Source organism: Musca domestica, unplaced genomic scaffold (genome assembly GCF_030504385.1).
Source record: "Musca domestica strain aabys unplaced genomic scaffold, Musca_domestica.polishedcontigs.V.1.1 3, whole genome shotgun sequence".
Classification (NCBI taxonomy): domain Eukaryota; kingdom Metazoa; phylum Arthropoda; class Insecta; order Diptera; family Muscidae; genus Musca; species Musca domestica.
The window spans coordinates 6,589,560-6,608,347 of record NW_026712299.1 but is presented as its reverse complement, the minus strand read 5'-3'; the positions used below and the strand labels follow the sequence as shown (position 1 = coordinate 6,608,347).

The 18,788-nt window shown below is 33.4% G+C and overlaps 1 protein-coding gene across 4 annotated transcripts in view; it reads left to right on the top strand.

The window, feature by feature from the left end:
- Positions 1 to 18,788, top strand: part of LOC101894733 (probable WRKY transcription factor protein 1) — a 74,343-nt gene that overhangs the window by 15,683 nt on the left and 39,872 nt on the right. For all 4 annotated transcript variants that reach the window (XM_005175893.4, XM_020038470.2, XM_020038468.2 and 1 more), the window contains one exon: positions 4,230 to 4,256. In XM_005175893.4, the coding sequence (XP_005175950.1) occupies positions 4,230 to 4,256 (27 nt within the window). The remainder of the gene's footprint in view (positions 1 to 4,229; positions 4,257 to 18,788) is intronic.

The following is an 18,788-nucleotide window of genomic DNA, read 5'->3' as shown; positions in this document are numbered from 1 at the left end:
AATTTTTTAAGAATTTTTTTTTTGGTCTCTTTTTTGAAACCTTGCATGAAAGTAACGTACAACATAATTTTTGATGAAAAATGTTCAAAGAGAAAATATTTTACACCAAATTTCACTATAAGTCTCAAAACAACATTTTTATGTAGGTAAAATAGTTTTTTAGAAAATTCCATTCGAAATTTATGTATTACAACCAAAAATTTTGTATTAAAGTTCTTTACTGCTAAATTATCATGTTTCCATCCTAGGCCAAAATTTCCCTTAAGACATAATTTTTTCGTAAAAGTATCAAAGCAACAAATATTCTAGAGCAAATTTCATAATGAGTCTCTGAAGAAAATATAGTTCAATTCATTACTTTGTAATGGTAATAGTAGCTTAGATGGATTTTATATTTTTCCTCTACGTTTTCTAAGGCAATTACTACCACAAACTTTATACTTTACTAATAACAAATCCTATTATATTTTTTTTGAGGCCGAGTCCTTGTCCTTCCCCTACTGATGGCTCTGGGCCTAGAATTGAAAATTGTGTCGATAGCTGTAACAATTTCTTTAGGTTATGTATTACAAGTTGAAATTATATGTTCAGGTGTTTGGCTGTTAATCTCCCTTAATACTTCATTTTTGGCGAAAGTGTCATAGGAAGAAATGTTGTGGATTAAATTTCATTATTACTTTGTAAAGGTAAAAGTATCTTAAAAAGATTTTACATTTTTTCTCGACGTTTTGTAAGGCAATGACTGAAACAAACTCCATACCGTACCAATAACATATGCTATTATAATTTTATTTTGAGGCTGAGTCCTTGTCCTTCCCTTATTGTCGTCCTGGGCCTAAATTCCAAAATGATGTCCAAAATATGCCACAATTTTTTATGTTACCTAATTCGTATAGAAAATTAGATACCACCTTCCCCTACCCTTTCTCCCCAAGTAATTTATTAATCCCTTTCCGTTAAATGGGAGTAGTATTTTCGCAATATTTTGTATTTTTCCTTTCAAATGGAAAACAAAACCTCCTCGTTTATTTTTATGCATAAATAAACTTGCAAGTACCTATCGAGGTAAAGCAAAAAAAAAAAAAAAAAAAAAAAAAAAAATGCGGCTACCTCCCTAAACCTACATTTATCACAAACAAATGTATGTGTAATTCATACACACACACATCATTTAGTGTGTCTGTGGCCAAACACAAAACGTTTTACAATTCACATTCAAAAGCTGGTTCAAACTAAAACTTGGCTGGCTTTTGGAGGGCTTTGAATGCAAAGCGAACTTATATTTAAATGCAGGGGGCTGGCTAATATAATTTTAATATACACACATGCATTTGTAATCTTGTATATATGTATGTGTATGTACTGAATGTATGTACTCATAAAATGAATGTCATGTATTGTTTTGTTGTTGTTCGTTCTTTTTTTTGTTGTCTATGGCTACATGCAATCTAGCAACAAAAAAATGCAAGTACAATGCGTTCCTTAACGAAAAAATGACTGTTGGTGGGTCTAACTTTTTGTTTCTCTCGGTTTTTGTGCTTTTATTGTACTGTTAAATGCGATGACATCGAACGGAAATACGCAATACAAAACTATGAGAAAAAAATTGCATTTTCATTCAAATAAATCGACGAAAAACATTGGCTGGATTTCAAATAGAGAAAGGGAAACTTTTTTTGGGTGACGCGAAGGCATGACGGAATTTTAGAAATTATTTATAAGACGACGGTATACAGGGTGAAATAAAAAAAACTGCAAAAAGCCAAAATTTTTACATTTTGTTTTTTTAATATTTATTGAATGAAAGCAAAAAATGTCGGAAATAGCATCAAATTTTAGAACATGTTTAGATTTGTTCGAATTGATCACCTTTGGCACGAATTATGGCCTTTAAATGGCCAATGAAACCGTCACACGCTGTCCGAATGATGCTCTGCGGTATTTTGGCCCATTCCCGGCGAAGCGCTTGCTTGAGGTGATCGACACTTTGTTATTTTTTAGTGCCAACCTTGCTTTTCAAAATACTCCAGACACAATAGTCCAATGGATTGGTATCTGGAGATTTTTGTGGCCATCGTGTGCTGGAAATGAAGCGAGGAACCTGATTTTGTAACCATTCTTGGGTGGCGCGTGCTGTGTGCGATGGTGCTGAGTCCTGTTGGAATGTCCAAGGTCTGCGGCCAAAATGTTTGTGTGCCCAAGGCTTTAAAACACCCTTCAGAATATTTTATTCGGAATATAATATTCTGAATTTATTCCGATGCCACGGTCGGTTAATACGAGCAGAGAGCGACCATCGGCTGTTATGGTCGGCGCTTGAGTTCTGGTGGCCAACCGAAGGTGCCCGTTTTCAGTTGACCTCTTCGGCAAGTAAACACGATCATTTTGTTTCTTTACAAACTCCTGGACAATGAAAGTTTTCTCATCGGAGAAAACTAAATTCGGCAGTTCACCCCTTTCGGTCAAGCGAAGAAATTCTTTAGCTCTTTTGAGTCTATTTTCTTACTGTTGTGGTGTAAGTTCTTGCACGTTTTGGAATTTCAATGGCTTAACCCCGAGCTCATTCTCAATATTTGCGGAATGGAATATTACGATACGTTCAGCTAACGAGCCATTTTTCGGCCACTGCGACGCGGGGAATTCGATTAAGTTGCTTCTTTACTTTTCGAACCACTTTTTCTGGTAATGTTGCTGTTTTCTTCCGCCCACTTCTTCGACGTCGAGCTACTCTATCAGTATCACGGTAACGAGCGATGGTACGAGACACAAAAGATTTATTCTCATTTAAATACTGGAATGCTCTAACGATAGCCACTTCTGGTTCTCCAGCAAAATATAAAGAAATCACATTATCACGCTTGAATTCCATCACGAATAACATTTTTCTGAAAAATCCTCACCAAAATGCTTTTGTACGCTTGTAAACAATATAATGAGCTGTCACTGGTCGGTCGAGTGGCTTGGAAATAACAGTAGTCTGAATTTGGTTGCAGTTTTTTCATCCCACTCTGCATATCGAGAGTAGTGTTTGAAACGTTGGGCGCCACTTCTATGGAGTATTCGGGAAAAAAGGAGCAACCCCGTCACATAAGTCGAGATCGAAAAGGAAATAACAATAATGGTCTCTCAATACATTTTATACCGTCAACCATTCTTTATTTTTCATAGGAACATTGGGCGCCAGTGATATTTGCATGATATTGAGAAAAAACGATCCGTAGAGTAAATGGGAGATTTCATAAAACGAACAGATATAGTAGCCCTTGGATATATAGAGCCCCACCCACTGATAGCTATTAAAACATTAGGCTCTCGTGGTATGTTGAACGCTACAGCCAGTAAAGTAAGTCGTCGTCAGCCAACTAGATAGTAATACTGTACCATTAATTTTGTGTTAGAAACGTTGGGCGCCACTCTCATGTGGAATTCAGGAAAAATTTGACTTTCAGTTACTCCAGCCTTTTTTTATATTTAGAGGAGCTCGAGAAGACTACTCTCCTAGACTAGTAAATTGAGCCTAAAAATATGCATCATTTTTATCATTTTCATAGGGTCTCTAAAAATATTGCAGATTTGACTTTTTTCGGAAAATTATTTTACTAAAATTTATGGAATAGTATTTAATAATAAGATATCTTCACTCCACTGATTTCACACCCTTTTAACCATCAAATACAAATATAATATTTGTTTGTTAAAAATAGCTACATTTCTTGTGCGTTTCAAGTGCCAACAATGGAAATCAAAAAAGTTTTCCAATATTCAACTGATGTTTGGTTGAAGGGAAAAAAGAAACTTTTTGTGAAAGTTTAAAACACTCTGCAATTTTTGGCAAGAGGGGGGAGAATGTTGAAGGAAAAATTTTTCAAGCAATGGCTTGAATAAAAATGTGAAAAGAGTAGGGAGAGGGTTTAATATTTTTGAATAATTTAAAAAAAAAATTAAAGTTACAAAGAAAATCTTTTTTATTTTTTTTTGAAATATTAACGATATGAATTTATATTTTTTTATTTTGAATTTATAATATAAATTATAATAAAAATTACAAATAAAATCTTTTTTTTAATTTTTTTCAAATGTTAACGACATGAATTTATATTGTATTCCGAATAATTTCGTTATAACCTTGTGCCTCTTTTTATATTTATTTTTAATATACAACACATATTATAAAAAAAAGCCAATAACAATATTAATATTTTACCCCTTTCTCTTTTCTTTAATTACAGATGCCTATCAATCAAGCCACCAGAGAGGTAATGCATTTTGAGCTAATTTTACTAACAGCCAATACGAAGTTAAAAAAAAAACACACATTAAATTAAAACTAATCCAAAATCGATAACAAAATACCGAAAAACAAATACTTATTTTTTGCACCACAAAAAATGCGGGTAGAGCCCGCAGACAGTTGAAGTTTTAATTTTCATAGCAAGGTACAATTGCGATTAAACGGAAGTGACCTAAATAAGCAAAAGTCCTCGGAGAGGAATTTGCAAGAAAAAAAAAAAAAAACAACCATCGTTTGACAAACACGTTGGGCCACAAAACTGTTTTCAAAGTGAAAGGGCGCTAATGTGTTGACAAATGTTTCGGCACTAATCAGCCAGCCCATACTCAAGCAGAAGACACGAGGAGAATTTCTATAAAAAATATTGCTTTGAGGAATTTACCCCGAGAATGATGGCCAAAATTAAAAGGGAACATCAAAAAAGGATAAGATCAATAAAATGTTGAACACATAATAAAATAATTAGAGCAGAAAGTATTGAGGGAAGCCCAGGAAATGGGAGTTTGAAAAAGGCAATTTAAATTACAACTCACAAATTGTTTTCCAATAAATGTTCAAGTTTTTTTTTTGATTAAAATAAAAAATTTCAAAAGAATGACCTACATTTTTCAAACGGTACTTTTGGGAACCCATGCAGAGAAACTGGGGATCGTCAAAGACGATCTGTGGAAAATAAGAATTATTGGAGAGATCAGAAGATAACATCTTGGAGCGATTGTAGTTCATTTGAAACTGTGACTGTTTTGTGAAACTGTGACTGCTTCCAAGTGCTCTCGGAATGTATGAAGGAAGGCCCCGATCAATTTCAGTCCTTAATAGCTTTCAAAGACTCAATTATAAAATTCTGTTTGTTCGATCGAAAGCATTCCATATGGTCAACTGAAAGCCCCCGAAAAGTTACGATCAATTTCAGAAACGGCTCGAGATCAAAGACTCAATTATAGAATTAGCTTTGTTTGATCGAAAGCATTACATATGGTCAACTGTCCTAAGTTGGTCATAAAGGGATACTGGGCGCCAGCGCTATATAGAATAAAAAAAATGAACTCACCGATTAACTCGAACAATCGATGAGTTCACAGTAGGAACATTTATGGTTTCTCTTGGGTATTAAGAGGAAACGTTGATAAGAACTGGATGTTGAGAGTGATATTTGAAACGTTGGGCGCCACTCCAATGTGATATTCAGAAAAAAGGTGCATCAGCTCCGTAGTGTGAGATCAAAATTCAATTGAAGTCTTGCTCTACCAGAAGTATTTTACACGGTCACTCCCTTTTGAAAATTGTTGGAAGAAACGTTGGGCGCCATTGGTATGTGGAAATCGAAAAAAAAATCGATTTGGCCAGTAAATTGGAAATTTCCTAAGCCATGAAGTCATGGCAGCCCTTGGTTATTGGAAGGACTATAAACTGGCACCATTTGAAGTTGTTAAATGTCGAGACTCGTATTCAAATCGTTGGGCGCCACTTCTACGTGGAATTTGCTGTTAATAAGTCGATTCTTAGAGTGAATGAATAAATCAGCCACCCTTGAAGGTTCCAAAGACTTAATTATAGCTAGCCCTTGAATATTGAAAAATTGCCATTTGGCAATATTTGAAACGTTATATTATGATAGCCTCGGTATATCGAGAGAAGTGTTCAAAACGTTGGGCGCCACTTTTATGTGGTAATCGAAAAAGTCTCAGCCTCGTAAAATATGCCGAGAACAAAAAGAATCATGTTCAATCAATGCATTAAATGCAAAATTTGTTCAGGGAAAAATTGGAGCCAGTGATACTTGAAGTTCTAAAAAAAATATTACTGGTGTGAATCGGAGGTTTCATAAGACTAACAGTTATGGTATCCCTTGAAGCGATTGAAAGTTTTGGGCGCCAGTCGAATTTTGAATGGTACAAACAGACGAATAAGTACTAGTACAGCAATAGTAGACCATAAATGTTGTGTTAGACACGTTGGGCGCCACTCATATGTGATAAAAAAAAGCATGTGATTCGGTCTACTATTTCCAATTTTTTCGCGGAAAATTGGTTATTAAGAAGCCCATCCATTGGTAGAATTAGAAACTTTGGGCGCCACTTGTATATGGTATGCAAAAAACAGAAGCCCCAGCCCAACAGAATATGTCGAAATCACCGCTGAAATTTGTCGTTGTCGCATTTGATCCTGTCGATGTGATCAACCATCCCAACTTGTTTGGAGAAACTTTCAGAAAAAAAATTGAAGTTTCGTGAAGTGAACCAGAAAGTTTACGAGATGCTCAGTTAATCTAGCCATTGTATATTTAGAGGAGAACAGCAGGAAACCCCTTTGGCAACGTTTGAAACGTTGAGCGCCATTCGTATGTGGAATTAAATTAAATGCGAAATCATTTACTTGAAACCAAATACGGAATTAAAATCTTATTCTATCGAAGTCATTCAATACTGTCAAACAATTTGCTCGAGACATACGATTCGGTCAACAATTTTAAATTTTCCGTGGAATCGTTGCGAACGTAGAATTCATTAACAAGAAGTCCAACAACGTTATGTTAGTCGACTTCGGGCAAGTGGACACTCATAGCTGGGGTAAACGTTGGGCGTCAGTGTGTGGCATTCAAAAACACTGAAGTGGATTAGAGAGTTCATAACATTAATGGTAGATCGTGAATCTCGAAAATAGTATTCTCCAGATATATTTGGTGCCATTTGGGTGAATTTGGAATCGGTTGATATTTGAATTGAGGGGATCATAAAACCCACAACTTTTCATACAATTATCTTCCGAAGGGTTTGAAATGCGCCCGTCGTTGTTCTATCAAAGACATTCCAAATTTATCAGGAAAATAATACGTAGTTCCATGGAGTGAATAAGGAGGTTAAATAGACTTACAAGTATCGTAGTCCTTGAAGGAAAAAAATTAAATTTTTTATGGGGAAATTATCGGTTAAGAAAATTGGAACCTTCTTCCAGTGAAAGTATTCAATGCGCATTCAAACGTTGGGCGCCACTTGCATGTGCAACAAAATAAGTCAGAAGAGAATCCCATGACCACCTTTATGATCTAGAGATAAAGAGAGGTCGAGAGCAGCATCAGACAGAGAGTTGCTCTTTATGTTCTCTCGTTGTTATTCTCTCATTACAGATAGGTCAAGAAAAGCCTCGGAGAATCACACTTTTATTTTTTTTTCTCAATTTTGTTACTCTCTGATCAAATTGCTTTTTAATTTTGATTGTGGGAGTAGAGAGCTTTATGCTCATTGATGCACGCATGCCTGCTTTCCCCTGGCCCTGGTCTAGAGATACAAACTTAAATCTCTTAATTATTAGAGCCAGCAACGTTTTCGTTAAGAACGTTACTTACCAAAGCAAACTTTAGCGGCTTCCGATTTTTTGAATTGCGATTGAAGGAACGATGCCTCATATTCTCATCCTGCCTCATATCCTGCATTGAGCTAGGACATTACTACACTCTGCTTCTCCTCAGCTTTCCAGCTAAATGCATTCACCTGCCTCTAACCTCACTTTGGATCTAGGCAATTTAAATTGCAGTTTTTTGTTCCATATATTTTATATTTATAGCTAAATTATAGCCACATGGGACATCCCTGTATTCTCTATAAACAATTTAAAAAGAACATCGGAAAGGACTTTTTAAATATTGCCAACATTTGCCCAACAACATTGCAATTATTTTTTTGCAGCTGTCTTCAATGTGATCGATGCCAGAATTATTCAAACATAACCCTTGCCGATGTAATATTCCAGTAGCTTCTTTCTTTTGGGGTTGAGGTCTCCATTTGTCTTCTCCATTTTCTCCCCCCTTTAAAATTCGATCAATTCTGTTGTTTGTTCCCTTCAATTAATCACTTAATTTTCACATCAGAATGACATAAATTGTAAATCGATGCAATTGACCGCAATTTGGCGTGTGCTTTATGTTTCATTTCGCTTTTTTGAAACAGAGATCAGACTTCTTTATGTTCTGTTCTTCGTATCTCCCCCCTCCTGTTGCAGTTTTTGAGACAAACGACGTTTACGTTGTTCTTCTCTCGGTGACAAAAGAGATCCAACCATTCATTCAGTCAACCAGCCAGCCAGCCATCTAGCCAGCATTTCAATTTGATCTCTGGCAAGTGATCTGATCACAAGTGACACATGGCTTGAGGTTCAGTTTTGTCTGATGTCTGGGCTGCCTGCTTGCCAACCTAACTGCGACGACAACGACGATCAATGCAATGGATTTTTGTTGTTTTTTTGGTCCAGACCACCAAGCAGTGCGCCATTGAAATACCGCATTTGTTTGGTTCCAAGTTGGTTGGTAGGTTGTTCGCTTGATTGGTTGGCTGGGCTGGTTGTGTTGAATGGGGGGAATGGATGAGGAGGAGGAGGAGAAGAATTACTCCATCGTAATGCAATTCTTTGTGATGTCGTTACAGTTTGTTAAGTTTAAATGCGGCTTAAATGCTATTTTGCGGTCCGCTCTGTCCGTCCCTCCGTCCGTCTGTTCATTTCATACGTAAATAAACGTATACTTTGTTTAACTGTCATTTAATTTTTGTATTGTTGTTATGGCCCGTCTCTGATTTCTTTCATAAACCCCTCCTAATGTGGAACCCCGACTTTTGAAGGCAAAAGAAACCGCACAAAATGCAAATTTGTTTGCAAACCAAAATAAAGACAGGCGGACGGACAGACAGACATACCGACCGACACACACAACAAAAGAGAAGATAACAAAGTTTAGTCAAACATTAATTGTGACAAATGATGTTTAAACCAATATAAATCTAAAATGACAAGTGCGATTTGGCTTTGCAACAATATGTTGCCAATCAGCAACAACAGCAACAACGGATTGGGTCAAGGTTTTCTTTACAACCAAAATACTTAGATGAATACGGCAATATTTTCCTTGAGAAATATAAAAAAATTAAGTTAAATTATTTGTGGGTGGCACCATTGCCGAAGAGTTTCAGCGATCTGTAAATAAATTGATTGATTCAAAATGTTATTAAATTGACACTAATATTTAGCAGTTATTTAGGCATAAAGCCTTTTGGAAACATATTAGATCGGATGAATTTATTTATTTATTCATTTTTTTTTGAATATAAATTGAAAATTCCAGAATTTTATAGTCTTAATAACAAATAGCGTTCAGCGCTCTAAAAATTCTGAGAAATATCTTTCATAGCCCATGAAAAATAATTTTAAAATTTCGTGAAATTTATAAAAAGCTATTAAATCCATGAAAGTTCTTAATATTTTTAAAAGTTCCGATATAAAAACAGATCATTAAACTAATTTTAAAATCCTGCAAAAGTCAAATGGTCTTTAAAAAAATTAAAAATTCCATTGAAGCCAAATAATCCAAAAAAGTTATTTTTTAAAAAATTCTAATCTACAATAGTTTAATAATGTTAAATTTTTAAAAAGGATATAGGATATTAACAAATATTTGTATACCCTTCGCCACATAGCTATAGAGGCTATATATCATTTGATACGACCAAAACGTGCCTAATCGAAATAACGGTTTTCGATTTGGTCCAAAAGCACTAGGGTTTGTTTCCAGACATTTATCATCATCAAACGAAGATCGAGTTCAGAGATACCGATACTGTCCGGACTACTTTTCTGGGGCCTTCCACGAAAAATGTGAAATAAAAGTGCGATTGTCTTCAAATTTCGCACATCTTAATATTTTTAAATCCACAAGGTCAGGTGTAAAGATTGAATATAACAACCTTCCCCACAAAAGGGTCAAAATTTTCAATAATTTTAAATTTCACACATTGCAATATTTTTACTAACTCAAAAACTGGTACGAAGATAAAATATATCGGAACACTCCTTCTACTACCTCCCACACAACAATATTTTGAACAATGATATATCTTAAAATTTCACACATCACAATTGTTTTCTTTTTTCAAAGATTTTTTCTGAGGTTCCAACAGCGCTCTAGTCGTGGATTTTTTCAAAGATTTTTTTCTGAGGTTCCAACAGCGCTCTAGGCGTGGATTTTTTCAGAGGGTCCAAAAGCGGTCTGGGCGTGGTTTTTTTAAAGATTTTTTTTTCTGAGTGTCCAAAAACGCTCATGGCGTTGATTTTTTAAAGATTTTTTTCTGAGGGTCCAATAACGTCTAGGCGTGGTATTTGTTAAAGATTTTTTTCTGAGGGTCCAAAAGCACTCTAGGCGTGAATTTTTTAAATATTTTTTTTTCTGAGGGTCTAAAAACGCTCTAGGCGTGGATTTTTTAAAGATTAATTCTGAGTGTCCAAAAACGCTCTAGGCGTTGATTTTTTTAAAGATTTTTTCTGAAGATTCTATGCGTGGATTTTTAATGATTTTTTCTGAAGATTCTATGCGTGGATTTTTAAATGATTTTTTCTGAAGATTCTAGGCGTGGATTATTTAAAGATTTTTTCTGAGGGTCCAAAAGCGGTCTGGGCGTGGATTTTTTCAAAGATTTTTTCTGAGGTTCCAACAGCGCTCTAGGCGTGGATTTTTTCAAAGATTTTTTCTGAGGTTCCAACAGCGCTCTAGGCGTGGATTTTTTCAAAGATTTTTTTCTGAGGTTCCAACAGCGCTCTATGCGTGGATTTTTTCAAAGATTTTTCCCGAGGTTTCAAAAGCGCTCTAGGCGTGGATTTTTTAAAGATTTTTTTCTGAGGGTCCAAAAGCGTTCTATGCGTGAATTTTTTCAGAGGGTCCAAAAGCGGTCTGGGCGTGGTTTTTTTAAAGATTTTTTTTTCTGAGGGTCCAAAAGCGTTCTATGCGTGAATTTTTTCAGAGGGTCCAAAAACGCTCAAGGCGTTGATTTTTTAAAGATTTTTTTTCTGAGGGTCCAATAACGTCTAGGCGTGGTATTTTTTCAAAGATTTTTTTCTGAGGGTCCAAAAGCGCTCTAGGCGTGAATTTTTTAAATATTTTTTTTCTGAGGGTCTAAAAACGCTCTAGGCGTGGATTTTTTAAAGATTAATTCTGAGTGTCCAAAAACGCTCTAGGCCTGAATTTTTTAAAAAAAATTTTCCGAGGTCAAAAAGCGCTCTAGGCATAAATTTTTTTAAGGATTTTTTTCAGAGGGTCAAAAAGCGCTGTAGGCGTGGATTTTTTAACGATTATTTGTAAGGGTCCAAAAACGCTCTAGGATTGGTTTTTTAAAGATTTTTGCAGAGGGTCAAAAAGCGTTCTAGGAATGTTTTTTTAAAAGATTTTTTTGTGGGTCCAAAAGCGATGTAGGCGTTGATTTTTTAAAGGTTTTTTGAGAGTCCACTTTTTTTTGATCACCCATGAAAGAACATTTTTGAAACGCCAGCAAAACATGTTTTTTTAAATCTACTAATCCAAAATAAAAAAAAAAAAATAAATAATAAATAAATAAGAATTAAATATACATTATGGCGCTAATAGTCCATAAGTTTTTTTTATCACCCACGAAAAACTTTTATTTAAACGCCTACAAAATAAATTTTCGAAATCTACAAAATATTCGAAAAAATGTCCATGGATAAGAAATTATGACTTCAAGAAATTGCTTACTCTGGTGTTTAAAGTTTTTATTCAAGTCGATTGGTATTTTGTAAATTTTTAAATGAATACCCTAAAATTATGCACTAAATATTAACATTTCTCTCTTATCCCAAGTCGGCAAGTGGATATTTTTTCTGCAAATGAATAACAGGATGTTTATTCCCGATTAATTATAAAATAAAAAAATAAAAAAATATTCACAGAGCAATAAATGAAAATTCTCGAAGTAACACAAAAAATCTATTTTAAAAATCTGAGAGATTTTTGTAAAAAAAAATCATGTTCCAGAAATGATGACGTCATTAAAATGTTTGTTCAAATCTCAAAACACTTGGTTTATTTCGATCACAGTTTTCAATATTTTTGGTTTGTCGCCTACAAGTATGTACCATACATTGAAATTTGTTTTTCTGCTACATTCGGAGGTTTTTAATCCTAATTTAATTATAGAAATTAAGCATCTCCGTAATTTCTTTTCTTATTTTAATTTTCAAAACTATTGTCCCTCTCTCTACCTGCCTTTAAATCATAATAACTTAAATATTAGTAACTACCTCCTCTTCTTATTATTCTCTCTCCCTCTCTCCACACACATCTATTGTTAAATTCTATGCCTAATTTAATTTGGCGTGTTAATAACACATTTATGCGCCCCACCTGAAACAAACAGAAATTAAAGAAAATTATTTCATATCGACAGTGCGGACAACAAAAAAACACACAGCCCGAAACAAAACAAAAGAAAACAAATTGGATTTTGAAAACAAAGTAATGAAAAAAAAAAAAAAACAACAATAATGAATTATGCGAAAAGAAAAACTAATAATTCATGCACAATTTGTTCAAAATAATAAGTAGATGAATGGAAAAACAACAACAACTCGACTTATTTACAAAACATTTCTTTGTCTTCGTCTTCAATATTCCAAAGTCAAATATAAAAAAAGCCTGCCTTAAAGTGATTATCAAGTTTCCTTCTTCTTTTACCCTTTGTTTTGTGCTTATATTGGCATATCTTTGGTAAAAAACCGGAGTAATTTTGTAATTACTTTTGTAATTTTGTTGTTGATTTTTACAATTTTCCTTCATCTACTTTGCTTATGGTACTTTTTTTTCTATTCAAAGTAATAACAAAACAAAAATGGAAAATTATTATTATAATTTTGCTGGCGATCCCGCCAGCCCTCCTGCCGTGTGCAAATCATCGTTTGAGCTTGGTTCTGCTCAATTAAATCGCGGTTGCTTTTGTTGTTGTTGCGCTTAATGAAATACATCACACCTTGGCCAAGTCTCAAACTACAAAAAGCCATGCTTTTTCAAATAGGCTTTCGGTTGGAATAGAAAATAGTGTTGTATTCATAATATGCTGAATATGTGTTAAATATTAATTACATTGGCTACCCAAGTTGTTGTCTCGAACTACTGAAATTCTCAGCATGATTCCCAAACCACCAATGGTGGCTATGTAGTTATCGCATAATGAATTATCGAGACAATGAATTTGGTGTGGGCGGGTTTTAAGCTACTGTTGAGTTTTTTTTTTATTTCAGACAATTATGGTTTTGTAGTTGAACATTTTTGAGATATAAAATAAGTTTGAATAGGATATTTGCCGATTAAAAAAAAATTGTAAATCAAAATATATTTGTTTCCATTGGTTTCCCTTGCGGTTCCTAAAAGTATGCACCACACCTTTCAAATTGTGTTTTAATTTTGAAGTAATTGGTTAAAAAATAGCGCTACATATTTGGGGTATCAAATATTAAAATCAATTGAGTCTAATTGGTTTCCGTCCTAAAAGTATGCAACACACCTCCTTAATTTGAATAATTAATTTGTTAAAATAATTGATTGAGGAAAATAGATCAGAATATTTGGGGGTCTAATCTTAAGGTAAAAATATAACTAAAATCAGAATAATATTTGTTTCAATGGATTTCCATTGTTACTCCTAAAAGTATGCACCTTTTAATTGATATCAAACAAAATGGTATAAAGACAAATTATCTTTATTGGAAGGAGAGAGAGGGAGAGAGGTTCTCTTAGCGAGAGGCAAAGGTAAGCCAAGCTTTTGCATTAGTAGTACTTGTCTTATTTTAATTTGCCTAAAAGTATGCACCACACATTGTATAATATTTGTATCTGAACGCCTAATGAAAACAAATTAGCAAAAGCTGTGCGGGGCATACCATGTGATACCCTACAACGGTGTAATATATTGGAAACCCCATTAGGTCCATCCCCATTTGGATCGATTTTTTATACCCTCCACCATAGTATTGAGGGTATATTAAGTTTGTTATTCCATTTGTAACACCTCGAAATATAAATTTTAGACCCCATAATTTATATATATTCTTGATCAGCATAAAATTCTATGTCGATTTTGCGATATCCAACTGTGAAAATGGCTCTAGCTTCCGAACGAAATGAAGTAGGTTGATAAAATTTTACTCAAATGTATATTATGTCTGCAGGACTTTTGGTATTGAAAATGGGCCATGTAGGTCCACGTTTTCTATAGTCCCCATATGACGGTACCTCCCCATATTCGGTACTTGATGATTTTAACGACATTATTCACCGGAATTGTTTCAAAATTGTGATTTGATGTTCGTAATGCATATTACAGCATAAGACAGAAAATTGTCTGTGCAGGCCCATGTCATCGTATAGTCCCCATATATCGGTTACTCCCGATACTCGGTATTTTGATGATTTTAGGGACATTATTCACCGGAATTTCTTCAAACTTGGTATTTGAAGTTAGTAATTGATACTACAGCATAAGACAGAAAATTATATGTGCAGGTCCACGTCTTCGTATAGCCCCCATATAGCTGTACCTCCCGATATTCGGTATTTTATGAAATTTTAGCGACATTATTCACCGGAATTGATTCAAATTTGGTATTTGAAGTTCGTAATGGATACTACAGCCTAAGATAGAAAATTGTCTGTGCAGGTCCGCGTATCCGTATAGCCCCCATATATAGCGGTACCTCCCGATATTCGGTATTTTGATGATTTTAGCGACATTATTCACCGAAATTGTTTCAAAATTGGTATTTTATGTTCGTAATGGATACTTACAGCCTATGACAGAAAATTGTCAGTGCAGGTCCACGTCTTCTTATAGCCCCCATATAACGGTGCCTCCCGATATTCGGTATTTTGATAATTTTTGCGACATTAGTCACCTTTCAAAGTTGGTATTTGAAATTCGTAATGCATTCTACAGCCTAAGAGAGAAAATTATCTGTGCAGGTCCACGTCTTCCTATAGCCCCCATATAGCTGTATCTCCCGATATTCGGTATTTTATGAAATTTTAGCGACATTATTCACCGGAATTGCTTTAAATTTGGTATTTGAAGTTTGTATTGGATACTACAGGCTGTGACAGAAAATTGGCCTACGTTTTGGTATAGTCCCCATATAATAGTACCTCCCTATATTTTGATGATGCAGGTCCACATCGTCGTATGGACCCTGATATAATGGCTACATTCGGTATTTTTAAGATTTTAGCAGCATTTTTATCGGATTATATTTTTTTGATAACTTCGTTCCAAATGGTGGAGGCTATTCAAAGTCCGGCTCAGCCGAACTTACAGCTTTTTTACTTGTTTTTTTTTCTTTTTTTTAATCACGATTTTGTTTGTTCAAAAAAATGGACCCTTTGTGGGGAAGGCACCAGAAAGAGTGAGTCGATATATTTTATCTTTACACCTGGTCTTGTGTTAGTAGTTAGCTTTGGATGTGTGAAATTTAGAGAGAATAGGATGCTTATTTCCTATTTTAGGAGGCACCAAAAAGAGAAATTGCATAATTGTAGTCTACTCTATGACTACGAACCTAGAAGTTATTTAAAAATACACTCAGAAATTATGTCAACAACCTTGTAGTCTTTAAAACATATTCTTAAATGAATGAAATGCAATTTTGTGAGGATTTCGAAAAATATTCTTTAAAAAAACCTACGATTACAAGTCTCATAAAAATATTATTTTAGGGTCGACTATGTACCACGAAATCTTTTCGAAAATCTGAATTTTTTGGAATTTATTCCTCCTATTAGTCATGGCATTCATACCATTTGCGTGCATTTCTGTTTTATGATATTCACAATAATAACAACATTGAACTTAAGATTATTTGAAAAAAAGAACATTTTATCCAACAAATGTCTAATGTTCAAATATTTAATACAACAACAACGACAATAACAAAATATTTACATATTTATTTACGCTTATCTGGATGGGCAAATATGTTGCATGTAAAAGCCAGTATCACAGAATAACAACAACAGATGTCTGTAACACAAGTGGTAGTCGAACAACAATTTCTTTTATTTGGTAAATATTTTAATAAATATTTTTTTCTTCTTTCTTTTGTTGTAGTCATAAAAAATGAAAGTAAAAACAAATGAATAAAAATAAAATATTTATTTAATATATATAACATTATTTTTTATGATAGTCTAGGGAAAGAAGACGACAGTAGGCAAGTCATGGCAAGAGTTCACCAAAGAATATTTACAAAAAAATGTTACAATAAATTATTTTTCGTTATTTATTTTTGCGTTTTATGCAAAAAGCCAAGTCATTTCATTAATGAGGTTTTTCAAATATTTAAACTCTCTTCAGCTTTAGCTCCAGCTTTTTCTTTTTTCGTTTAACCTTTTGATTGTCCTTTTGTGATTTTGCATTAAACTGTCATTTAAGTTGTCTTCATCTTTTTTGTGACATGTTGTGTGCCATTCAAAGTGTCAAGCATAAGGCATGAAGATAAATTATATCGCTTCTTATCGGTGGTGTAATGTCAAAAGTATAAAAATTTTGCATAAAACCCGTTCGGAAACGTCACCTTTTCAGAGAAAACAAAAATACCAATGAAATACAATGTTTGTGAAATGTCACGCACACACTCACAGTTAAAACGGCCTTTACGTCAGTGGATTTCGTCTCGAAAAATGCCTAAAATAAATAATTTTATCATAAGATTTAAGAAAAAAAATTAAATAACTTAATTCAATGGAAGTTGCCAAGCACTATTGTTCGGAAAAAAATATTTCCAAGAAAATAACTAAAGATACTGCGAATTAAGTTGTCCAGATATTTGAAATAAAACTTCATAATTCAAGCATTGAAAATAAATGAAAAAAAATCCCGTATTTACTATAACTCATATTAATATACAGATGTGTGGTGCATAATTTTAGGCTCGATTTTTTATAGAAATTTAGATGATTTTATTTATTTTCATATATTTTTATAAACATATATGAAAGATATTTAATTACCACATGTTCACTAAACCATATGTGAATATAAAAAAATTGTGGTGCATACTTTTAGGTTGTTTTAAGAATTTATTTTTAATGATTTTATATTTTTTCCCGATTAATATTTTCTAAAATTTTGTGAAAATATTTAAAATACAGTGTCATAATGGAAACTATAATTATCATATACTCACTAAAACTCGTAATAATATATAAATGTATGGTGCATGATTTTAGGCTTGATTTTTTAAACATTTCAAGGATTTCATATATTTTCAAAATATTTGAAATATAATTTTAAAAGTCAAATATGGGCGATATATAATCAGCACATGTTTGTTATACCATTTGTAAATAAAGGAATGTGTAGTGCATACTTTTAGGCGTTTTATATTTTATATTTCCTCCAATGAATATTTTCTCAAATTCCGCGAAAATATGCGTTTCAACATTACCTAGATTTTTCTCCGAAACAGCAAATATCTTATTTTTGTTATAACACTTTTTCAATTGAACCAGCCTTATCTGCAGCAAAATATCAAGCCATTTATTTCAATTGTTTTTTTTTTTTTGTTTACATTCAATTGAATGCATCTACATGTGTTCCCCATCTAGCTAGACAGTTTTGTGAATTAACCACAATTTAGTCATTAATCAAAAAATATCGAATAATTTCCATGCAACAAAACACAACACAAATGCCATAAATTTTCGCTGTTATACATTTTTAGTTTTAGTTTAGTTTCAATAAAATGCGGCAGCACATTCGTCGCAATGGCAGTCACCAGTCATAATTCATTTGAATAGAAAAGCAACGAAACAAAAATCGATAACAAATTTATGGTAACAACAAATACAAGTAGCTTTGCAGCCATAAAAATGTAATTAAATACCCCAAAGGCAAAAGGCAATTATTATAATAAAATGCACATGAACACACACACACACACATACTCACAAATCAAAAAGTAAAATTATATAAACAGTAGCTAGGTAATTGTGAATGACACTGAGAGAAAAATAAATTTTATTAAAATATATTATATGAAATTATTGTAGATTATTGGCTACGATAAGAATTAAAATGGCAATGGGAAGAAATATGAAATGCGTGGTGCATACTTTGGGGCGCATGAGATCGTAAATTTTCAATAAGCTAATGTAATTACACGTAATTGAAATATAGTTAAAAATTATATGAATTATTAATTATATAAAAATATGAAGACTTCATGCCCAATTTTTCTTTAAACATGGGTTTAAAATCAAATGTTGACATGTACGGTGCATACTTTTAGGCTACAACAAAATATTCTCTTAGAGATCCTTCTTTAAAGAACCCTTTGGCATACATTCTAAAAGAATTCCAAAACTACTCTTAGGAGAACAGAAAAAAATGTCAACAGACGGTTGGGTCTACCCTATGATACCCAACACCGCTATGAAAATTTATATTGGGAATTTATGAGACGTAGAGCATATCAAATATGAACCTGTTTTAAATGAACCTGTTTTGAATGTTTATATAAATATGCATGTAAGTCTTATGTATAGTCCCTTGCATGTATATACCGAAATCCACGATTTCAAGCCCTTCAAATATTTATAGAAAAAAATATTGATTAAAAAAAAAATTTTGTTGTTGCAAAATGGTCTGGCTTTATCCCTTTATTGTTGTTTTTATAA